The 25,834-nt window shown below is 37.1% G+C and overlaps 1 protein-coding gene and 1 long non-coding RNA gene across 3 annotated transcripts; one reads left to right on the top strand and one right to left on the bottom strand.

Moving 5' to 3' along the window:
• The first annotated feature begins 9,507 nt into the window (after positions 1 to 9,507).
• On the top strand, positions 9,508 to 22,720 carry LOC106964857 (uncharacterized). The gene is made up of 3 exons (XR_001428516.1): positions 9,508 to 9,518; positions 11,131 to 11,136; positions 22,624 to 22,720. It is a non-coding gene; the product is annotated as an uncharacterized LOC106964857 (long non-coding RNA).
• plce1 (phospholipase C, epsilon 1) lies at positions 10,453 to 24,247 on the bottom strand. Of its 2 annotated transcripts, XM_015060606.1 has the most exons (6): positions 24,061 to 24,247; positions 14,744 to 14,874; positions 12,814 to 13,417; positions 12,334 to 12,705; positions 11,273 to 11,476; positions 10,453 to 11,139 (listed from the first exon to the last, which is right to left on the bottom strand). In XM_015060606.1, exons 3-6 carry the CDS (start codon positions 13,381 to 13,383, stop codon positions 11,122 to 11,124), a joined length of 1,164 nt encoding a protein of 387 aa, XP_014916092.1. In that variant the 5' UTR covers positions 13,384 to 13,417; positions 14,744 to 14,874; positions 24,061 to 24,247; the 3' UTR covers positions 10,453 to 11,121. The 2 variants fall into 2 exon arrangements, with proteins under 2 accessions (XP_014916092.1, XP_014916091.1); XM_015060605.1 differs by lacking the exon at positions 10,453 to 11,139 and having other exon boundaries at positions 11,148 to 11,476.
• Between the last annotated feature and the right edge of the window lie 1,587 nt (positions 24,248 to 25,834).

Here is a 25,834-nt window from a genome sequence, read left to right as displayed (position 1 = left end):
GCTTTTTGGCTGCTTCTTGCAGCGATGCTCTTTTTGCATGCCCTGCCAAGTTAGGCAGATTGCTAATTCTGCTTTAAACCTTTATTCATAAGCTCTTCTGATGCTGTTTTGTTCATCAAAGTACCAGAACAAACCACTGAGGGCTCACAGAACAGGTGTATTTATACCAAGGTGAAATGTCACATAGTTTGGTCTCTGCTGACTAATTAGGTAATTAGGTTATACTGCATTTTATTTAGGGGAGTTATGATAAAAGGGGGTAAACATAGATGAACATCACACGCCTTCATTTGTGTTTTTCAAACATGTGTAGTTAACTTCTACTTCACAATTATGCAGCTCTATACATGTTAGTTTATTAGATAAAATCCCAGTAAAATATATTGAAGTTTGTGGCTGGGATGTGACAAGTGTGGCAAGGTTCCAGAGGCAGGAATACTTTTTCCACACTCTGCAAGTGCTTCTGTGCAAACAATAAGATAACGATGCCCCATTAAAGACAACTTTTGAATAAAACATGGTTTTACTGTGCCCAAATCACTTACAAAGCATCAAGGTTGCTGAAACTTCTTTGGATGCCAGCTTAGCCCTTCAGGTAACATTAAACTGTCAAATTAATCGATATTAAGGTGCAACCTCTTAGGCCTGGCAACTCAATCTGCAACCGTTTCCGAAGCAACCTCATGACCAATGTCAAAACTCTTCTGCTAAAGACTGTCCTTCTGTATTCGCTCTCTGGTCTTTGTTGGTATATTAAAAACAAAGTGGAGACGAATCATCCATACGGTTGTGGCCACCCACCTGTCACGGCATGGACTTCCCTAGAGCTATGAAGCTTATACTGGGTTCAGTGGCAAAAAGACAGGAAAACACCCTTCTATGTAGAGAGGACTTGAAGGTAGACAGCACCTGACAAAAAAAATCTATCCATATACGGTTGTTTTTGGTCATCAACAATGTTTATTTAGTTAGGTGATCTCAAGGTAACATCAACATGAATGTCAGGGCCCACGGTCTCCCAACAGAACATTGCCTCAAGCATAACTCCACCTTGGACGTTTAACTGCCTTATCTTTATAAATTACAAACTGTAATTCAGTTTGTTGTGACATTTTCTATCAAAGCAAGCATTCTTTTTAGCACTTCTTTCTTTATCGGATCAGGAAACGCAGGCCAGCTTTTACTCCCCAAGTGCATTGACAGGGCTTGACGGCCAAAAACTTTGACTCATCACCACTTTTACTTCCCTGGAGACATTTCTGTAGGTCCTGACCATAGCAGACCAAGACAAATTCAAAGAAAATACATTTAACTAATGTATAACTCGGAGAGAATTACATTTTTAACGCAAAGAGATAAAAAAGACAGACATGTCTTTTAGGTTCTTTCTTTAGAAATGGAAACCCACTACAATCACAGCAGACAGTCACTGGGTAACTAAATAGAAACAGCTCGTCTTATTGGCTCTGCCAGCTTAAGTGGAAAAATTAAGCGTTTGCCCGGTTGACATCAAAGTGGTCACAGAACAAAGCAAGCAGCTGGCCTGTCCCCACTTTGCATTTCTTTGATCGATACTTAGCTAATTAGACTGCTCAGTTGAGCCTATAATAAGGGATTAGATTCATGTATATTAGTGTATTTGTTACATTTAGGGTCGTGGAGGACCCAAGATTCTAATCAATACTAATGAATGAATAAAGTACTGTAGTTTAGCACAAATTAGCTGAACTCTAATAAAGATAAAAGCCAACGTTCTCTTTCTTTCTGTTAACATATAAGTTGTTTTTTAAACAGTTGATATGATAACCCAGTTTGTGCTATTTTTTTTTTAAAACAAATCAGTTAATTTAGAAAAATCATGCTGCCCTCTAGTGGAGAGCTGCAAAATTACCTAACAAAAAAAAAGTTAAAAAATGAAACACTGAGAATCAATGAGGTGTTGCGTTACTACACTAGACTAATTACACACTCCATATCTTATGGGATTTTAATTTATCCACAATTTAATATAAATACTTGTATGCAAATTCTGGACTATTCTTTAATAGCTCCCAGGTTGTGTGACAAAAAGATTTCAAAGATTTCAAATCAATGCTGGATTGTGTTACTAAACTGGTCTGTTGAAATTTCTATTCATATTAACCATTCCTTCTTTATGTTACATTTTTAAGAAGAAATAATTTCTCATATGTTTCCAATAGCATCAATGTGGCTAAATTACAATGCTGTCAAATATCCAACTTAACTGCAAGAGCAAAGCCACTATGGGAGTAAAGCCAGACATTTTGAGAGGAGCAGAAGGATTATCCAATCAAAATGGCTTAAGAACCAGTCGGATCGCCATCCTCACCCCGTTCTGCTGTCGGCAGCTGGGAGTATTTGAAAAATTGGATCTCTTGCAAGGTAGACAAATAAAGAATAACCTCAGTAATCTGCTACTCATCTAATGTTCTTTAAATTGTTAACACAAGCAGTATATAAACATAGATTTTGAGCTAGAGCAAATTGTGACATTTCTAATAAATTCCAGACAAAGTAAGGACTTAATCCCAGTTGTAAATAGATTTATAAATGGTTTAAGTATTTAATGTGTAAGTTCTTTAAGTTCATTTAGGCTGATTCAAGAAGAGAGAGTAATTTTCAGCAGCATACACTGGTTACCAGCCACTGTAAACACAAACTGCAGGTCTCTTATAACACCAATGGAAGGAAACATTTTGAAAAATGTGAAGTTTGCTTCCTTACTACATTTAAAATGCAATCTAAGTGCTCATTATATTTTATTTATGCAATTCCTTAATAATCTTTGCAACACAACTTTTAATTCCTGTTTTTTATGTGTATTGTTTTTGTTTATAAAGCATTTTTAATTGCTTTATTGAAAAGTGCCGAATAATTAAACTGATTCACTTAAAATAAAATACTGTTCAAAATATAACAGTTTCAAGAGTTTGATGTCTGTAAGGTGACTTGAATGTCAAGAATTTCAACTCCAGAATTTCTGTCACTGTTTCCCGAGTGCACTTTTATTTTGTTATGCAGAGTATTTTTCTTACACCACTAGATGGCAGCAAAGACTAACTTTCATGCCAACGATGACAATTGCAATCAGTCCACTTTTTTTTCATTTTCTGTAATAATGATCCATAAAGGTAAAACTAGATCCTAACCCCCTCAAAAAATAAAAGCTGCAATCCAAAACTTTAATTAAAGGTAAAAAAAAAAAATTAAAAATTAGATATGCATGGTTTATCTAAAAGTAGGAAAAACTAAATATACTTTCATAATAGATTATCAGAATTAGGACTCACTCATTTACAATTAGGAGGCAAGTGAAAGCATGCAATTAAATCCATTCGTCTCCATCTGCCTGCAAGCCTAATTTTAGCTAAATCCCTTCTGGTGCTCTAAATCTGAACTCTCAAATTATGAGCTAAACAAAAGAGTTAGAAAAGAAACCCAGTGGGTTATTTTTACATCAACTGTGCAACTATTTGAGTGCATTAACAAAAGCAAGCCCTGAATTATCCTCCCACTTGAAATATTTTCATATATTTACGTAACATATTGCTGGTTCACATCAATGCAAATGTTCTTGTGGTGAAGACTGTTTGTTCCAATAAATGTTTCCAGTGAAATGTTCCATATCATTGGATTACATCACTTGAAAGATATGAAAATTGTATGGCATATGTAATGTGGGCAGATTACAGAGGATTTTCATACCATAAAGCTGAAAGTTAATTGTGACAAGTTTTCCATTTATCAGAGTTCATTTATCATTGCCATGTGCATTTATATTAAAAAATATGTACATATTTCTAACAATCAGAAAACATTATTTAGAAAGAAACCACTTGGAAAGGAAATGCTTCGTCCACTGTTTTCTGTTTTGTTTTGGACTGTTTGGTCTCAAAATCAAACAAACAAAAAAGAAAAAAAAATGTTTTCACAGCCTCCAGTGTTTAGCACAGAGACACTGCTAGATGTCAATGAGCACAATTTTCCACGGTGTCATCTAGATGTAGCTTGAGCTAACAACTAACACATCAACTCGATTTAACCCACTAAACACACCCACAAGTGCAGGTTTGACAACCTGCCTGCCACCCTGTAATTCCACAAAAACAAGCGGATGAAATGTGTTTCAGTAAAAACAAATGCCACACAGACATATTTGCTCCGGCAGAGCCAAAACAAACTGAACGCAGCTGACGACAAACTCTGAACATGTTTTTAGAGCATGAGGGGTCACATTGTTGGAGATTCTCAAAAACAGTACTCCTCACAAAGGTATGCAAGTTATTTACCATCCTGTCCGTTTTCTCTTTAGGCAATTATCCAAACACACACACACACACACACACACACACACACACACACACACATACAAGTACATACACTGTAATCTCCAGCTAAGCCGTAACACCCAGCTGGGCATGAAAGTGGCCTGCTCGGCACATTCCGCTGTAGAGGTACAAACACACACGGCGAGACATAACAGCATCCGAAAAAAAAGACTAAATGAGTTTGACATGTGAGAAGGTCAGGGATGTGTGTGTTCCTGTGGGCAGCACAATCAAAACCGCTCATTAGGTTGTCTTTACAGAACATTTAAAGATATTAAATTTGACTTAGAAGAAATTATAAACCAAGACATGTAAAATTAAGATCATATTGAGTATTTTTCCTTTTTTTTTTCTTAATTCATGTCGCTATCTCATTGTTTGTCTGCCTGACATCTGGTCAGAGCAGTCTAAGCTATTTTTATGGGCTATGGGTATGAAGGTGTCCTTTAAGCTTAACACTTTGCTGTTTCTATGTTTAAAACACTTTATTTAAAGTAGGACAGGAAGGAACTCCAGAGTAGTTCTTGTTTTACAGACGAAGCCTCTCATACAAGTGCCTAGCAAAGATAGTACCACAACTCACTAAGCAGAGTTTGCCAACAAGGCTAATGTTAGCATGTTGAATTCAATTCAAAAGTACTTTTTTTATCCCAATGGGAAAAGAAATTTTCTTGCTAATCTACCTCACTTACGTTTAGTGCTCCTAAGAAGATGTTCAAGTGAGGGATAAAGTCTCCTTTAAACTATGATGACATTTTAGGTATTTTATGAGCTTTTGAGATTGCTTAATAGAGATTTTTTTTGTCAAGCTGACTGACAAAGCATGGACGTTAGCCTCTCCTTATCATAATAATCAAAGACAGAACTATTTGTACTCTGACACTGATTGTTCTGATTTCTTAACCAAGTAAAAAGGACTGCTGGAACTAAAATAAAACTCACAGGTGTCGTGATACTGGGGACACAATTAGTTTGCATTGTGAAATTCTTTAAGCATCAACATTTTTGTTCAGAAATAGGACATTTACAATAAGTGTTTTGTAATAGCTACAGTGTTTACTCATACATATCCACCTTTCAAAAATGTTCTGGTCATGCTCAGACAAGTCAAACTTTTTTTTTTGTTTTTAGCTGATGTCACGATCGGTTTTCAGTTGTTACACCCAAACAGAAGCACGGGGTGCGACTGGATAAAAAATCTATGGTTAAACATCACAAACAAAAAATCTAAGAGGAATTTAATGACAAAGATGGAGATTTCATGAGGAGAAGATGTAAATATAATTACAGTGTTCATATCAGCGTGTCTAACTGGTCTATTCAGTATGTCTGGATGAAAATGTAGTTGAATGAAGCTTGTGTTCATATTTAAATGTCACATAATGCAAATATACAGATAAAGTAAAACCATCCAAGTGGCAACTGACTGCCTGTTGACCTAAGAAATTAAATAAAGTCCATTTACTGTAGCAAGCACCTGGAAAACCAATCAATAAACTTCACTGTATGCCAATATGTGGCATCATTATAGCATTTTAAAACCGGACATTTACTGGACAGCTTATCTTGCAACACTAACTACCAATAAACATATAGTTATGTTTACATGAGGTCTAATTTGAGCTCATAAACTGATTTATATGAAATAGATGTTTAACTAGCAAAGAGTTCAGGGGAACATAGCATTCAGGAGAGCAAACAGTAGGTTTAACAGCACTTGGCAAGATGGCATTAATATTATTATTAATAAAAACAAAAACATTTAGAGACTACTAACTTGAAGTCAAGTCAGTAGTTTTCATACCAATATTTAGTAAAAATGGTACAGAAAACAGCAGAACACATACAAGAGATTCCTAAGAATTTGCATGAGCAAAAAAACTCTTAAGGTTGTTAGAAACACAGACAGCTTTGGGGGCAAAACGCAATACCTAATTCCTTAATTAAAAAAAAAAGCCGACAGCTATGAAACAACTTAAAGAAAACAAAACCGCCATTCAAAACTTCCAAAGAACAGTTCAGTAACCAGGCTTTATGTTTGTCATGTGCAGAAACAACCACAGCTCCGTCTGAGCGCTTAAATTCCCATAAGATTTAAGATGTTTTACAAATATAGGGAGGTAATGCGTGACAGACAGCACGAGACATTTTTTTTTCCATCGTAGATAATCTTAGACATGAAACATTCTGGCAGCTAAATGACTTATGACATGAAATTCGGAGAGAAACAGGAAAGCAAAACTCATCCCTTGAGGGAAGAATGCATCATTGATTCTAAAAACTGCTTGTGAACTCTCTAATAGGAAGAAAATACATTTATAGTGACTTGCAAAACCATTCGTGAAAAAATTAAAAAGAGCATGCAACAACTGAAAACCTAGCAAGACATGCATGTTTACCTAAGCTGACATGCTGGGAAAGAATAGTATTTATCTGCTAGAGCTGAAAGAGTGACAAGAAGAAGCCACAAGCTAAGTTTCTATCCAACTATCACGCAAATTTTAAGATAACTTTGGGAAATGTTGCAAAAAAAAGTAAAAAGCTAATCAGATGTGATTCCATCTACTGGTTTGGAGCAACTCCACCAGGCTGTTGATGCTATGCTGGCTGTAATTTGGACGTAGAGGTTACAAAATGAACCACACATCTCACAATAAAGAGCCCAGCGCTCCCATCCTATCCTGGAGGGTCTCTCGTCAGTCACTCTATGCTACAATCCTCCTCTCCATGCTGGAAGTTTGGACCTTGAATTTTTCTGAGTTTTGTGCCTCTAATGGGGAAAAGACTCACCTGTGGATGGTTAAGTTTTGCTACGTCAGAACTTATTTGGCAAATATGTTTCCATCGCCCATTTTGTGAATTAATTCTCTTTCGGGACAGAACAAAAACTACTTAATGTGAGCATAAAAACATTTTTTTTTTTTTTTGAGAAATTGAGGAATTCATTTTGAATTTCGTCATTTTCTTCAACCACTCAAAATGTGACTAATTAACAGTAATAGAAACACGGTTACTGTTGAAAGAACAAACAGAGGTGGTGGCAGAATCATGCAGTGTAGATTCTTCATGCTGATACGGGGGCATGGAAATTGATTAGAGTTGATTGGAAGATGGAGAGAGTAGTTCACAGAAAACCTGGTAGCAATAAACATGAGGCTGAGGTAGAGACTCATCTTTCAGCAGGAAAGTTACCCTAAATTTATAGCTACAGCTGCAGTGGAATGGTTCAGATCAAAAGTCAATCAAAGTCCCGACTGACAGAATTTAGATAGTATGCATCATTTTACCTAAATTCTGTGGTAAGAATTTGCAGAACTTGAATATTCCTATCGCAGATAAATGTATGTCACCGTTTTGACACAATCATGTGGGAAAAATAGGAAAAATTACAAATGGTTATCCTTCCACTTCACAATTGTGCACTTGGACCTTGGACCATATGAAATCTAAGAAAACAATCTGACCCTTGTGGTTGTGATGTCAGAAAAAAAGTGAGTACGTTTTTTTTTTTTTTTTTTTTTTGCAAGATAGGTAGTTACAACTTCCTCCTACATTACAAAGCTAATTAAAAGAACTCAGCATCATTTTAATTGGCAGTTTCCACATGGTCAAACAAAAAAACTCCTTATGCTTCAAGCTGTCTGAGCCCTTCACTAGGTGTGTGTATGTGAATGTTTCACTGTTAAACCAGTGTAGAATAGTAAAACACTTCTGTATCCTGTGTTAAATGTCTCTTCCACATAGTTATGCCTCATTTCAAAAAGAATGTAGATGCACAATTAAGCACAAAAAGAACACCAGCAATTTATTCTGAAACTGTACTGTTAAATACGCTGTGGGATAAATTACACTGTAAAAGGACAAATGATGGCATAAAGAGCTTTTGGGAGAGTTCCTAAAGCAACTGATGAAAGGCCCCACAAGATTAAGCGGAATGGGTAAAGTATTATTGCATCTGCTCTTGAGTTAAAAGCGTAGTATTTAGCCAACAAGCCTAAAAGCCATTTGCAATCCAGAGAAATAATTATGTCACATTTTTACCACTTTGCAACACGTGTGGAGATAATACAATGGATTATATGATGGATTTGAGCCACCGTTTGAAAGCAGCACCGAAGCAAAAAACACTCTGTATTTAGGGTAATGCTGACTGTTATCAGGCATTTTTAATTAATCATCAATGTACTTTCTTGTTTCTTCTCTTTAGAGGCTCTGGCCACCCTCCCCCAATACATCTCTCTCCAAATGTTTTTTTTTTTTGTTTTGTTTTGTTTTTTCACTTTTTCCTCTCTTAAATTCCCATTCCCCCTCTGTGGCCCTAACACCCTGCTTCAAATTATCCTGAGTTATTTGACTTACTTTACTACCTCGAGCAATAAACAAGATGTCTCCCAAAAACTCGACGTGAATCTTGCACATTGAGACATAAAACACCGTAAACAGCCTCCAACATGCTGCTTCGACTCTATGTTTTAGATTTGCATGTCATTACATGCATGCTCTGGTTGTTATGGCACCATCTGTTACCAATAGCCAAAATAAAGAGCAAGCATTGTGTTTCTTCCAGCTGTGTTTCCACAAATGCTACTTTTAATTGTCTGTGCACGAATAGCTTCTCATTTTTTTTGTTTGGTTTTTTTCCCCAAAATATTTTGCAATGTCTTCTTAAATATTCTTCAAGATCTAGTTCAGCGAATGTTCAGCTGTAGCTTGGATATGTTTCTCTGGTGACCCCTGTATCGAAGCAGCTTCGGGTTTGTTTTGGCAAGAGAAAAACGAGCAACTCCACCGCTTTCAATAGGCTCATTATTAAAGCAATGTTCCCTGAACTTTCCTCAGCCTGCATTTCTACGACCACAACGGGGTTCATAAAACCAGCGTGGCAAAGTCAGAAAACCGCAGCGTGGCATGCACGAGTGTTAACCTTCTGTTTTTATGGTGTGAGTGTGCAAGCCCCCTCCACACACCGGAGGCTTTACACAGTGCTTTGCTGTGCTGTGGCCTATGCAAGGCTTAAACTATAACAGTGCTGTGCAATACTTTCCTACCTCTTTTTGATTGTCTCACACTGTCTCAACAGGTTTTATTGGGATTTTAAGTGATAGACCGGGGCTTTTCAAAGTGTGGGGTGTGCAATCCTTGGGGAGCGCCAGAGTTCATTGTGGGGGGGTTGTGACATGAGGGGGAAAAAAAATCTACCTGAAAAAGTCACTGCAAACATTTACCAAACTTTACCAAGCCTATTTCCAAACAGAATGGAAATAAACTTGGTAGTTCCTAAAACTGTGTTAAGGAGACAGAGTCTTGGCCAAGCAAAGCAATAAAAAAAGAATAAAGTATGACCATGATTATTTAATATTTGGAGTTTAATGGGCTGGATCTGAAGATTTAAACCAGCTCTAGTTCAAGCACTATCTTGAGGATAGTCACATTACAAAATGAATGTGATTTTTGATGGCAGTAACACCCGGTGAGGCCTGTTTTTTCTTACACTACCTAAAATACCCAAATCTCAGGTTTGTCAGCTGTCAATTTAAAGAGAGCTGTGCAGATTGGCTGTATGCCCAACAATGGAAGTAAGGAACACTGTCGATGTCAGTTTCTGCGGTAATGCTAAGACACTTTCCACGGTGTATGTTAATGCATAATGTATGTTGTGGTGGTGTTTGAACCATCAAAATCGGCAGTTATTGGAATTTTTAGAGGGGGGATTTTAGCTATTTATGTGGGAGCTTTGATCCCTAATCCCTGTGAATACCACGGGTCCACTTTATATAAATATAAATACTTGTGCAAAACAATGTACATGTGCTTAACTAATTCCAAATAAAAATAGTTGATTAGTTTACTGGCTTATTACATACTATCATCTTCTTAATGTTTTTCCTAATTTTCTCTCGGGCTGCATTACAACAAAAAACAGACAAAGTGTAATTATTACATCAGCACAACCTTGAATAATTCAGAGTTTTTAATTTGTCCTGGAGCTTTTGTTTTTCCTTGTGCTCTGAGTTTTTACAGGAAGAGGCGGAATAAAGCAACAGGAGAGCATCCTGTGCGATGCTGCTGATCGGCAACCCATGAATAACGTTCCCTCCTCAAGGACCGAACAGCATGGCTTATCATTTATTGTGTTCTGCTGAAAGGTGGGGAAAAGCAGTCTGGTCTCCAAATGCTTGTTGCCAAAGTGAAACAGCTCCAGTGAGAGGTTTTCATGTTGACGAAACACTTTTTGTTTCGAAACTTGATAATAGCCCACTAGCGTTCTGAGCCTCCATCTTCCATCTCTGTACAATGTCTGTGGCTGTAAATCTAACACAGATGCCAACTCAGCTCAGTCCATTTACACATACACACAAACAGAGAGAGAGGGCTCAGTCATTCAGTCTGTCAGTAATACGGGTAGCAGAACTAACAGAATAAATCATTTTCCACAGCAGGGGCCTCGCATGAACAAAGAGCCTGTGTTTCGGTGTGTGTGTGTGTGTGTGTGTGTGAGTGCATGCTCTATTAACGTATTCCTTGTACAAATTATTCATCTTCCATGCATTAGAGGCACAACATTTCAACAAAAACAGAGGCGAGCAATAGCAGGGAACCATTTTTCTCCCCTGAATCAGGAATTTTCTGCAGATTTATCTTGCTTTATCAGAGTATAGAAAAGAGTTGGGCAAAACTTTTTCACCAGGAGATGAGAAGGACTGCACATCCATTCAATTCCCTAAAACCTTCCCTATATGTGCTTCGGTAATTTATCAGAGACCAGTAGGTTTCAAAATAGAAACCAGTGCTAAAATAAAACAAAATAATAACAATGAGTATAACGCAATTTTGGAAAAGTTTCAGTTTTAGATAAATTAATACTCAGAACTGTTATCATGACATGTTTCCAGCTTAGACTCTATGCCATCTGCTGCTCTTACCAGGTGTGGGCTCACTCTGACAGAACGAAGCATCTCCCTGCAGACTCTGAAATGTTCTGCATGTGTCAAGATTGGCCACAAATCTTCTTTGCGAGGACGCCAGAGTGCATGCTCAATAACAATTCCACAGGTGTCCTCTGAGATGCAACCTGACGGCAATTCTTTGACAATTGCGCTGGTTCCTGCAGACACCGACTTGATCACCTAATGGAAAGAAATGAGGAAGCATTTGAGAATAATTTTTAAAAATCTATTCATTAAAGACATACAAATAGATAATCAGAGACATCATCAAACTTGCTTTATCTTGAGCGCATTTGTTAGTACACAAACAAAAATATCAATGTATTTTATTGAGATGTTATGTGGTATTCCAACACAAAATAGCAAGAAGTTTTGAGTTGGAAGGAAATGATTGCTTTGTTTTTAATTTTCTACCACTAAAACCATGTAAGTGTGGTGTGTATTTGTATGCTTGATTCAAGACCTAAATGAACCACCTTTCACAGCAATTACAGCTGCAAGTCTTTTGACTTATACCTCAACCAGCCTTATGCATCTACAAAGTTCATTTTTTGCTTATTGTTCAAATTTGTGCAAACTAAGATTCCATGGGATTTTCTATTGGATTCAGTTCTGAGAATTTTAACAAATTTTTATCTGTTTTATGTACACAAGTGGACAAATGAACCTAACGCTCTTTTAAACTTCACAGCTATTTAGTGTGGCTCATGGTCTTCATTATGCTGTTTTCTCACTGATGTTCTCTAACAAACTTTCACAGAACAGTTTGATTTATGCCACAAGAAAAACATGCATAGTTTGGAGTCTTTCTACTAACTGGCTGACTTCTAAAGACAATGTGCTGTACTGAATTTTCTTTAGGGGTAGGACTGCATGCAACATTTTTTTTGGAAGAAAAGAACGACGTCTCAGAATTATGAACTACTTTTTGGAGAGAATCCAAAAACTACACTACATTTTGTAATAATGTAAGAAAAGTTTAAGGGGTATGAATGATTTTTTAAGGGGCTATCCATAAAAAAAAAGACTGTAAATACCTTCTCATTATTCTTGCAGTAGCGCCTCACCAGCACAGTGGAACGTTTTTTACTGTCAAACTCTCTGCTATCTGACAGGATGTCTCCCTCTTCCTCACCACTGCTGTTGCTCCCACTGTTGCAGATTGTGGCCCCTCCTGCAGATGCCTCCAGTGCTGTTGGTATCATTTCCAGAGACGGACTTTGAGAGAACACTTTATCCAAGGAACATTCTTTAATCTTGGGCCTTCTATTTAGTCTCTCTAAACTCGAATATCCATCTTTGAGTTGGCACAGAGAAATGTGACCGTTCTTGTGATGCTTGCGGAGGCAGAGTTGGGGAGAGCCGCAGGGAGAGGAGGCCAAAGAGCTCGGCTCACTGGAGGGACCACCCTAATAGGAAAAGGTTGCACAACAGAATATAAAACACTGGTGCAGTTTTCTGAAATGCTAAATGAGTCACAAATTAAGATTAAATTGAATTAAAAACGTTTGGACTACCTTACGAAAAGCCAGGAAGGACACAGGCACGCTCCCACGGCGTAGGTAACAATGTTGAACAGGACTGGAGCCGGGGCTAGGACTGTGCTGAGGGTTGTCACATAAGCAAGAATTCATACTTCTTTCAAAGCTAGACATGCCACAGGAGCATGGACTACTGGTAGATTTGTTTCCACCTTCATTCATATTATCTTCTGCACTGTCCAGGAACATAGGTCCTTCTGAATTATTCCTACATGTCGTAGTTTTTCTTTCAACATGTTTAGCAGTTGAGACTTCCTTCGACACTTTTTCTTTGGGACTGATGACTTTTAAGTTGCACTTGTACTCTTCACAATGTTTGTCCAAAAAAGTCCCTTTGACATCGTCACACGACGGCTTCCTGTGGAGGAGGAGTGAAGGACAGCTCCGCTGCTTTGAGAGCCACCGCTGGTCAGAGCTCCGCCTTGCTTCCTGCAGATTAGTTGCATATTTGTCGTGTTTGCTGGGTCTGCTCCCACTGGATAGAGGTGAAACATGGTGGAATGCTGCTGCAGAGCCAACTTCAGTTTGGTTTCCCTCAGTGGCCATCTCCCTGTAGACTTCTGATCTGTTGTTAATCTCTCTGCAGTTTTAACAAAAAAGTTGATGACACTTCAGTAGGAAAGAATAAATAAGACGGTCTGGTTTACATCAATTAGCAAATATGCAAATAAAGACATGAATATCTTTATTGAAAGAAAGGACAGACTTTGTCATCAAACTATTCAATGTTCAGGTTAAATTTAGCTATTTCTGCTCCAATTCTGACCAGCATTGTTACTTTGATGCCAGCAAATGTATGCTCTCAATTTCTCCAAAAGAAAGTTGCCAAAATATTTTATGAAAGGGAAACATCCAGTAATGGTAAAACTGCTCCTTTTCGCCATGTAAATCAATTCATGTTTTAATTAGTCCAAGGACAACACTCGTCACACCACTCAAACACTTTAAGGCTGTCAATAATTACTTTTCTCACAACAAAATGTTATTTGACATTCAGCATAAGAAGCAAGTTTCAAAACTCAATTGTGTGGATTTGTTGTATGTTTGACTTGGAAACAAATACAAAGAAAAAGGATGTTGTTATCTGATAAACTTCATGCTCACAAACATCATCTATATTCACCTCAGTTTGGCTTTAGCCACGTTATGAACTTTGTACTTTATCGTTACTCAGCTCCAGCTTGTTCCTTCTTTTAAATTCACAGGTCTAAATGTTTCAGGCATAAAATGTTTCCAACAAATACAATGTTTCCAACAAAAACCATGTTTTTGACGGTTGAGGATAGATCCGTCCTCCCAGCTTGTTTACACTTTCTGTTCCGATGACCTTTCTAGCAAAAGTTCTTGCTACTCCCTTTTTCTCTGATTCCAGTAAACAACCACATGTACATTTTTTATATTTCCAGTGGTTTATTTTCTCCCAACAAAATTATAAAACTGGTGTCATTACAGACACATCAAAATCATCCACATATTAGTAACTTCTACTTCAGAGGGTGTGACAAAAAACTCTTTTTCTTGTTCTAGAAATTGTCTTCCCCTTTGAAAGCCAATAAATGTACTTGTTTCATACTCTAAAATTTTTTTGTTTCCTGATTCTAAAATATACTGTATGCCTTTAAAAGATGTGACATTTCAAACATTGATCATACATGAATGTTTTTCATAAATAAAAGTTGCGGGTTTTAAGCCAACACAGGAAAAACACATTTTTCTACATTTTACATACTTATTTTAGATAAATATATTGGCCTGCATGGGAACAAATAGTAATGTCAGATACCAGTGACCTCTGAAGATCCTGAGACAGCGTGTCTATAAACAGTGTACTCTGTGCATGTGTTGTGGAAACAGAAGCTATTGCAGCTGCACAAACCAGCTGATAAAAAAAAAAAAAAAAACTTACCGAGGTGACCCTGGAGGATGGAGGAATTTCCTTGATAGCGTGGTCGCAGTCACAGCTTACAGGGCCACATGTGTGCATCAACTCTGGCTAAATCAGGATATAATTCAGATGCATGGTTTTCCTGCTGCAGACTGATGGGAAAGCAGAATAAAGAAATTCAACTGTTATTACGGCCTTATGTTTAATTAGAAAACAAAACATAACTTAATCCTATTTAGCTCTTCCACTCTCACAACTATAAGAAACAAATAAGGTAAGGCAAAAATTTGAGAAAAATATTACAACCATTTGAATTCACTAGAAACGTCTCCATCAAATATCTATAGAAGCACAGACCGGAAAGCAAATCCAGCTTGCTTCAACCTACAAGTGCACACATTTTATGACTTTAAAAAATGGCCAAAATCTAATGCTAAGGAAATAAAACATGGATGTGAAAAAAGAGCATATTAGTCAAGTATAATAATTGGTACGAAAATATCACTATTAGCTATCCCAGTTTCTAAATATAAGTCTTAGCAACAGCCACACACAGACCCACGATGGTCAATTTTAACTCTAGAACGCCAGAAGCAAGGGAAAAAAATCCTTCTTCTTTGTCCAGGGCATTGACAGGCACTGTTTTTGGAGACATCACATCAAAACCCAGCATTTCTAACACAAATTGCTAAAACAAACAAGAACTACATTGGCACTGTTTGCATGGAAAAACTTTTCTTGACTTATTCTGTTTGTAAATTAAGTGACCCAGAGCTGTCTCAGTATTTTACCTGTAAGAATTAAACACATTTTAAAACATCCATATTAACCTACAGCATGCACAAATACTGATTGTGTGGTTCTGGGGCTTCTACAGTGGCCAACAATGATTTTGTGAAAACAAAAAGAAGAAAAAAACCTGAAAGCTTATAATTACAAAGACCAGTTCACAGTTTCCTGCTAAAACGTGTGGGCCACAGCTGGAATGTGGGCCTGGCCGAAAGAGGAAGGGCTCTCCAGACATGAGGTGTGGGTTTTGCATGATAGAAAGAAGGACACAAACAAACACATCAAGGTGAGGATGTGTGCTGACTTTTTTCAAGGCTCTGTGCTACATTCATACAGTCGGAGAGTCTGTCAAAGAATCGAAACAGACAAGTACTCCTTTCAGAAAAAAAATAAATGTGACACTTCACCTTCAAAATAAATCTCTACTTCCAGTTAGAGGCTTTTCAATTAAATGGATTGCTCACAAAGAGATAACCTTTGGCCAAAAGATAGCACCACTTAAGCAATCAGTGACAAAACAATAATCCCAGCATACTGCATGATGAATCAACAGAGACGAGCGCATTCCTAATTATACAAATTTCACAAAATTAATTATCTTCTAAACAGTTTAGGAATACAAAAAGCTGCCTGTGGAGAGTAAAAGTTTGTTGGAGTTGAGCTATTTTGTATCATAACTTTTTTCTTTTGTGTGAAACATGTTTAACAAGAGCAACATTTGTGACATTTGAAGAAGACTGAAAACAATAAACATTTTGGATTCATATTACAGAAGACTAATTAGCGAGTTATCTTTTGGAAAAGTTGACCAGAGAAAGCAGTGAAAACTAAATGTGCTTCAGAGAACCAACAGGTGCAACCTGTTTCATGAAATGCTAGCAAAAACAACCTGCCTGATAGTCAGGTAGTCATAACTACCTTGAAACATAAAGACTCATGATTTGTGCCCTAAATCATTCTTTTTAACCTGTCTTTCTGGAAACCTGTATGGACATGCCATTAATCCAAGTTACCTGGAATCATGTTTGGTACAAATAATTTTGCTAACACCTACCTTAGGCGTATTATGAAAACCATGTTTAAAACCACTGAGCACATTACGCACAGCAAACAACACTGCAAAGAATACTGACATGTGTGTGAGCTTGTGTTGTCATTGCCCTGATGTTGTTTAAGATGGAAGGTGACACATGGTATGACAGGAACCCGCTCGATTATGGGTTAAGAGGACAAACCTACGGAAGTGTTTTAGCTATCTGAAGCACACTGCAGTTTTCACTTCTGCAGAGGCAAGCTGAGCAAATATTTAAATCTCTGAAATTAAAATGTGATAGACTTTCAACATGGAAACATCTCTTTTGATGTTTGGCATAGGTACATTATCCAAGTGACTGGTATTATTGCTTAAAATTATTTTCAAATCAAAGAAGGTAATGACCAGCTTTCTTTATGATACCATGAAAAGAAACATAGTCAGTTATGGTGATGAATGCACTCAACTTTCCAGATAGTAAACCTAAAAAAAAAACATCTCCCACATGTTTAAAAGTGGCTTCTGCTATCAGCTGAACTTTGACCCTGACTGGGAAATCAAATGGCTCTTCCAGGCTAAATCTCAGCCCAAGGCTAGAACGGTAGACAGACATGTGCAAACACACCCATTGACTGGAAACCAGGTCACACAGAGTAAAGTGCACTGACCAAGAAAATGTTCAATCACTTCTACTTCACTTCCCACATTATATACAGGAACGTCAAGCAGATACAAGAACTAGGACTGGGGCAAATTTCAGTTTCACAATCTCTTAAATCTTCTGATATAGCTTTTAGGCAAAAAATAAATACTACTTACATGGCATTGCATTTTCTCTGCCTGACTCCAAACCTAAATTTAAAATCTCCTTTAGTCAAGGTGTTTGGAAAAAGCCAAGTTTTCTGATTATGGTGTTCTTGTTAATCTACAAGAGTGTGTGAGTGTGTCAGAGACAGACTGAGATTAAAAAAATACAAGGAATGGACCTTCTAAGGCAAGTTCAGCGACCAATGAACATGAGATTATTTTTAAGTTTTCACATTAGTCACTGATATGATTAAAGTACAGCCCCAGAAATCAAGTTTAACATCTTGAAAAGGAGTCAAAACCGCCTTTGATTGCCTGACTACCTGTGCCAGAACACATCACAGAGATGATGGATAAAAAGAAGTCAAATATCAAATAATAAAGCCTTGAATCAAATCCGACAGCAAGACAAAAGCCACAGTTTATTTTTCAACCCAAGACATTCAACTACTGTCCGTTTACAATGGGGAGCCTTCTGGTATTCTAATGAGTAATTTGTTTTAATGAGTTTGTATTTAAGGAGGTGAAACCCTGGCCTAAATCACTGTTTATCCCCTCAATAGGGGGACTTCTCTCTCACATGAAAGGCTTTTTTATAATGCTCATTCAGCAGGGATTATTTCCCTCCAACTCATCCAAACGATGACTCAAAGCCTGGTATGTGATTAGACCCACCCTCACACACAGCACAGGAAAGTAAAGCATAATCAACAAGCGGCTGTGGATGAAAACTTCACACTTCACAGTCGTGAATAGTTAGTTCCAGACTATTGTCAACATAACACAATCAGCGTTCAAAAAGATGTAGGGAGAGCTGCATTAAAGCTTGGCTTTTATCCCCCAAATTACTCCACTAAATACTTCATGCAAAGATTTAGTTTAGGATCAGGAACATTCCTGAAATGTAATAGGCAGGTCAGGGGAGGTAGGAATTCCCTTTTTCTGTTCTGCAAAACTCAGAGCAAGGGAAAAAAATAATACAGCTTGTGGTGTGAGTGGAATTGGAAGAGACTGCTTGAACTCAACTGCAAGCAAATGAGATGCAGATTTCATGGCACATATTATAACAGCCACAAATTCTTTGACACAAATAAAATGAGAGAGTCACAGCTCTGTAAAGCCACATACTAATGCCACTCTTAATCTGACCAAACCATTAAATTGATAACTTGGAAATGTGCCCTTAAGTGTAAAAGGTACTGCAAACTACTTCTTTAAACAATACAAAACCATAATCTTCAAAGAAAAGTTATTGTCCTTAAAGACACATTTTTTCCGAATTATTTTCTTACTATGACTCGACCAGTTTATGTATAATAAACTAGATGCTATTCAGCATAATGAAAACTAAAAAATACAGTTTGGGTTTTTTCTATGAAGCTTGCTGATCCACATTATGGTTATGCATAAATATCTCAATCTGATTTGACCCAGTAGTACCAAAGCAGGGATCAGTCAAGAAAATGTGTCATGTGACTGTAAATCAGTCATATTTCTTAAAGGAATATGACTTACTTTGAAAATACACAGTGAGGTGAATATATTAACATCCACATCTAGAATAGCATATTTTAATTGCTTTTGTTCAAGAAACTAATTTGTCAACTACTTAACTGAGATACTTAACTTAAAAAAAAATCTAATCATGTGTGTTTTGACTAGCTAGCACCACATAATTAACAAACTAATTCCTTGTTTACAAACATTTGCATAAATCCCTTTGCTATGTTACGCTTAAATAAGAAATTCCTATTTGATAGCCTTTAAAACTGGAGAAAAGATCCACAATGTCCCATCAAACTGTTCCCTGAGATGCCACATATTTGGTGATTTCTTTCTTTTTCCTCACAAGGCTGCAAAATAAAGATTGGTGGAATATTTTTATAAAATAACAATCACATAAGGTCGTAGATATTTCACTGAGGTCAAGGTTGTGCTTTTTGTTGTGCATTGTAACCGTTCTCCATGGTTACCTTCATGTGGTAGGATTGTTTGGTCTAATCCAACAGCTATAAACATTTCATAAGGGTTGCTACTCAAACCAGGCACAAAAACAGCTCATAAAACATCATGATGCAGCAACGCAGAGCAAATCATTGACCAGTTTATAGGAGCCCAAATTTGCCAACACGATGAAGGCATATTAAATCGAAGATGATGAAACATCAAAATGCCATCTTTTTGAAGTTAACTTTTATTCTAAATATCCATTAATATGAAGAGTGTGTGTGTGTATATTGTGGTTTTATCTTCACTGGCCCTGGAAGCTGCATATTGTGAGACAGATACTCTAGTAAAAGGGATTCTAGGAGCTTTTCTACTTGCTGGTTAAATAATTAAACAAACATATCTCATTATGAACAAGGACTTTCTCTGTCAGTCAAAAAGTAACAGGCTGATTTCATGGGGAGCGCTGCTGCAAACAGAACAGAGTGTTCATGCAAGGGATCTGTAGGACATATGGATTTGATTAGAGGGCAGGGCTGAAAGAGAGGCGGCAATGGAAACTACTCAGAAAAGAGAAAAGTGCCCAGTCTGTAACAAGAGACTGAGAGCAAACTGGATTTTTCAGTGAATGAAGCCTTGAATGGGATGTGTGTGTGTGAACTTTGTGCATGGAAGATAACTCACACTTAGGAGAAAGCTAAACAAGGCTTCCCCTTTGTCTCAGTGTGAATGTTTGTCTTGAGCAGCCGAGAAAGGGAGGCAACATCACACATGTGGACCATGAATGACACTGGAGTCCATATTATGCTTTGCATATGGTGAAAAACTTACTGCGACCATATGACCAAATATCTGTTTCCTTTCAAAATGTTGTTTTTTTCTATTAAAATATGGATTCCTTGCTGTCGGAGACAATAATGAGACAGAAAGTCTGTCTTTAGTTCATTTTATTTCATGCTTTTTTTCCCCTTTTTTGTTCTTAGTATTAAGCAATAACTCTCAGCAAAGTTTTTTAGGTCATTCTTATTATGATCTCCTATAGCCAAAATGTATATTTTTGTGATAATTTCAATCAATAAGTGAGATCATGATTGTTTATGAGAAATTCTGACCTTAGTGAAAGACACTGTTGCATTCGTTGGCAAAGCTTTTGACAACCTTATTCTGCTTTAAATGTCTATGAAAATATCAAATAGCAGTCTGTCATTCTAAAGGTTTGCACACTGAAAACATGAGGATTTCAGTTCTGGTGCATTTTAAGAGCTCCAGACCAACGTTTTGCACTGATGTGCTTAACAATTTTTCTTAGGTGCACCCAAGTTTTCAACCGCATCGCATTTAACGTTGAAGCCTTACAGGTTTTTTTTAAATCATTACTTTCCATATAGGCAGTATTTAATTGTAAGTAATTAATAATCTAAAACACATAAATTCTTTATTTTATGCTTAATTGAAAATAACTTACAGCCAAAACTGCATCATGAAATATTGATCCAAACAGATGAAAATATCCACTCAACATAAAATCAGCTCAAAAAACAGCACACAAATTCAAAGGAGTGCAGCTTTAACCAAAAGAAAGCGGTTTTCTATTCATCACAACTCACGCTGGGATAATTTGTCACAGTTTAAGTGCAGTGATTTTTGTGGGGTTAACATGGTTTTACTTTAATCCTAATGCTGTTAAATTTGAAAAAATACCCAAAGCATTTAATCCCAACAAGGTTAGTGACTAATCTGCATGTGGCAGCAAAGCAGGTTTCCAACAGAATATACAGCACCCCCGTAAAAGATTCCTTAAACTTTTGTATTTTTAAGTTTTCTAGTTGAAACTAAAAAGTTTGATCTATTTCACAGGAATTTTGTGAAGTAAAATACACAAAAATACACTTGTATTATTTCACAATTATGCACTCCTTTGAGCGAAATTGAGAAATACGAATATAATAATACATAGTGTGACTTCTTTTTAAATTTAAAAACTGAAATGTGTTGCATACCTTTGCATTCTGCCCCATTAAACCAGTACTGCAATAGCTGCAATTAAGTCTTCCGTGGCATATTTCTGACAGCTTCACTCATTTTGAGACTGAAACTTTTGCCTATCCATCTTTGCAAAGTAGCACAAGTTCAGTCAGATTGGGTTTAGAGAGTCTGTTAGAACTTTCACAAAGATTCTCAGCCTCTAACAGAGTTTCCATCCGGGATTGCCCTGAATTTATCTCCGTTTATCATCTCATCGCCTCAGGCCTGCTTGCCTGTAAGCCCACAAGCAGTTCCTGACAAACTCGACAGTTCGTAAACACAACATGACTGTGTTGTCATCCATTCAGTATGTGGAGTCGCAATACAGCAGAACGAACAAGTCCAACCAGTCATCCCTGTCTGCTGCAGGTTCATCATCAGAACAAACCTTTGCCCTCAATCATTTAAATGCAACATTTCTAAAGAGTAACGGTGTCAACGGATGTTATTGTTTGTTTTATATGTTAGCAAATTTTTTTAAACATTTTACAATTGTTCCTAAACAACTACTTAAGTTATAAGTTCAGTTATATAATGCTGTATGGAAGGAGATGTTGGTTCAATTTTAGAGCCCAAGCGTGTCATGCTAATGTATGTTTCAACTATTTTACCAATTAATCTGTTTCAAACAAGGTAAGATATGTAATGGAAACACCACAAACTAATGTCAGTCTGTAAAACATCAGTTTCAACACAGCCATTACAACAGTGTACACCTCATTATGCGTTTACCGGAAACACAGACCTTTCTTGGCTGTGTAAATACAGGCCTGAAACCTGGACTGTTTTGTTTTTCTCTGTTAGCCAAGTATTACTTCAATTAATACAACATGCAACATTGCTGGCACGTCGTAAGAAACACAGGTGTTGCTAGGCCTCGTCATCTAGGGAGACTTCCCAGTGGTTTCTGAACAGCAATAATAACTGTTAGAGACTTCAGAGGGGGTCCGTTTCCTTTCTGGCATCGTCCCCTAAATTCATAAACAAAAATATGATATATCTTATGCAAGCAGCACCTATTTCACAGTGTGTTCACTGTTTATGACTTGAATTATTTAGCACACAGTGAGCACAGACTGGTAATCGCTGTCGTCAAGGGGCTGCATTACAGAAATTGGAAGGTTTTTTTTTTCTATGTTTAAATGTTTTGCATGAGACTTGAAAAATTGAAGTAGTTGCTTTCTGTCTGACCTGTGCCAAATTCATAATAGTAAAGCGAAGAGAGGTTTTTGTCGGTAGGTAAATTGCATGTGGGTTTAGAGTAAGAAACCCAACAGTCATGGTTTTAGACAGTGGAAAGAAGTACCCAGAGAAAACCCATGCATGCACAGGGAGAATATGTGAAATCCATGCACAAAGACCCAGGCTGGGGTCTGAACCTGGGACCTTCTAGCTGCAAGGCACTGATGAAAAACACTGCTCCTCCATGCAACCTGCAAAGGATAATTAATAAATAAAACCTCAGCTGTGGGTTAGGATATATATATATATATATATATATATATATATATATATATATATATCTGTGTGTGCGTGTGTCAAAAGTGTCCTAATTCAGAATCAATATTTAGAATCAATGGAATAAACATTTAGTTTATTCAGTTATTGAAAATAAAATTAAGAACACAAAAATTCAATAACTAACAAAAATATATATCATTACAAATAGCTATTTATTTAAATGTGCTAATATTAACAGATAGTGACATTTTATATATGCTGAAACAATTTGGCCAAATTTGAAACAAATATTTTAAAATAAAATCATTTCATTTTTTTTCTTTAAGTAGCCTATTTCATAATTCTATGTAGCAACACGTCGTGAATTTATTTAGTCTGTCAGTCTTAACTAGCACAGTCACTGGAAGGAGCTGCCATGGACAAGGCACATTGAAGATACGTTTTTGTGACTTACCTATTTGGTTGTGCATCTCAAATTAATTTGTATACATTTTAATTTATTTTTTTTCTGTACGCATTTTATATATACATCTGTTTGTTTGTTTGTTTGTTTGTTTTTTGTGTGTGTGTGTGTGTGTGTGTGTGTGTGTGTGTGTGTGTGTGTGTGAGAATGTTTTGCTTCTTGTTTGTTTTCACAATTTGTATTGTCAGACTGTGGCACTTCTGTCCCAGGATGGGGCTAAACCTCCAACGTTAAGCTGGCGACGCCCATGATCTGAGCCCTTTATCTTCAATTTAAAAGTGATTAATCTCTTGCTAGGACAAAAAAGATACTAGTTCCCCCAGTCCTCCAGGGCAACCCCCAGTGTAAACACTGACATCACCTGTCAAAGTTTAAAACTGACACCACCTGCTGTTAGGATGACAGAGATAGCTGTACCCGGCTATACACCACATGAAAACATGAAAGTTTGGGCAAAATTAAAAGGCACATAATCTGGCGGGGACATTAATATAACCGTAGCTCTTCTTAGCACGTGCTTTTCTGTCATTCTTCTCGCGCGGGGAATCTCGAAAAACCACAAACCACATAAACTCCCGTCATCATCCTCTTCATGAAACTTTCTGTTTCTAGTTGTCAGTCAAACTTGAGGGGGCATACAAGATGATTCTAACGTACGAACAAACGTTGTTTGAAAGCGACAACTTCAGCGTCCAGCAGCTCTGAGAGAACTTCACTGCCAAACAACTTTTCAAAGCGACCGCTCTCGGAACCCAACGATTCGTGCAAAGAAACGTAATAAAAGTTGTCTGAGGTGGCAGTTCGCACACTTACCCAGCAGTCTTTCTTTAAAATTCCCTCAGCATCAACCAAATCGACACAGGAGTTCAGCTCGCTGCTTGGTTGTCTTTGACTGGGACTCTGCTTCACAACCCTAGTAGAGACAGTTGACGCTGCAGCTCGTGCTGATGTGGGACACCTCGCTATCCTCTGTGGTGCATTCACGTGCTCACCGAAGTATTGGAAAATTCAAAATTTTCTTTGAAAAACTAATCACGAACTGGCTGGTACACACAAAAAGGGCTGTCTGGACGTTTTAAGGTTTAAAGGAGGATTCAGTCAACTGGTGTAAAAGATAGACGGTGATTCTAAGCAGAGCCAGCCCAGGTCATAAACGGCTGCCAGGGGCACCCTGCTGTCCTTTAAGCCCTCAAAACACTGGTGTGTCACAGGATGAGGTAGAGATTTAACATTTAAAAGTACGATGCTAGCATGACATCGTTTTAAAGTTAGTTTTTATTTTTCAGACTGTAGTTGTTTACAGCAGAAGAAGAAAAAAAACTTCAGCCTTCAGTAAAGTTTTATCAATATAAACACTCTATAAAGTGCTAAAGTCTCACTGCTGAGAAAAATATTTGTTGTTAATGAATTTTTAATAGAATTCTACTGTAAAAAAATTCAGCTATCCCTTTAAGGAACTGTCTGTGCACTCTCCATATAATAAATAAATTATTTATACTGAAGTACTAGTAAAAGTAAGACTTCTCTTGCTTTTCATTTGTCTTAAAACCAGGAGACTAGGGCTTCTGGGTTTAATACAAAAGAGATAAAGGGATTAATACTATTCATACTTTAAAAAAAAAAAAATAATAATAATAATAATAATAATAATAATAATAAAGCACCTTAAAATTGATGTACAAATTAATTTTAAAATCCACTCATTTTCCAATTTATTTTGTGCTCATAGTATGTTATAGGAGTAATTGAAATGTTTCCGACAGCACTTCAAAACAGCTTTGTCTTTCTTCTATTTAGCAGCATGAACCAGCAGACAGAAGGACAATGACCGTGGTTCTGCAGAAGCCCGCCGTGTGTGAGTGTGTGTCACTGCATTGGAATGTCTGGTAACCATCCTCATCGTATTCAGCCGTTCACTTCGTATCCATCATGCCCTTTACATTGTTCCCTCTGTCATCAATGATTTTTTTTCTTGTTTTTACTGCAGAGCTCATTTGCAGTAATGCAAATAAAAGCTTAAGGGTCAGCCACAGCTGTCCTGTGTCATCCACTATCTAGAACACTGAGTGTAACTCATACCACCAAATTGGCTGCATTTCCTCTTAACTGACAGATGAACCTGAAATCGGCCCTGAACTACAAATAATTTATCTGAAAATGGCAAATGACCAATAAGAATGAGTACTTTTATTGCTCTATTTCAGAAATTCCTTTTCTTATATTTCAGCTTTGGAAAATGGGGGCCTGTTTTCCAAATTCCTCCAGCTCCTCTGATGGGAAGTCTGATGCCATCCAACAGGAATGTGAAGCCCATCCAGTCCCCCAAACTCTCCTCCACCCAGGCACATGCAAACCTTTGGGAATCCCCCTTTCCTGATTAAAAAATGGAAGGGTGGGGGGGCTTCTCACTCTATCTAGGATTTTTTATTTTTTTCACACAGCCTACCACAACATGCTTACACTTATTTACTGATACTAACCAGATGTTTTTCACATCTCTTCTTTTGACATATCAGTTTATATGCATGTTCCTGAAACTAGATAAGGTGTATCTAAAGTTCTGGTACATTTTTATGGGACTCCATAA

This window comes from Poecilia latipinna, unplaced genomic scaffold, assembly GCF_001443285.1.
Source record: "Poecilia latipinna isolate Pla-1442-1.1 unplaced genomic scaffold, P_latipinna-1.0 Scaffold1729, whole genome shotgun sequence".
NCBI classification, from domain to species: Eukaryota; Metazoa; Chordata; class Actinopteri; order Cyprinodontiformes; family Poeciliidae; genus Poecilia; species Poecilia latipinna.
This window is presented reverse-complemented; position numbering and strand designations above follow the sequence as displayed.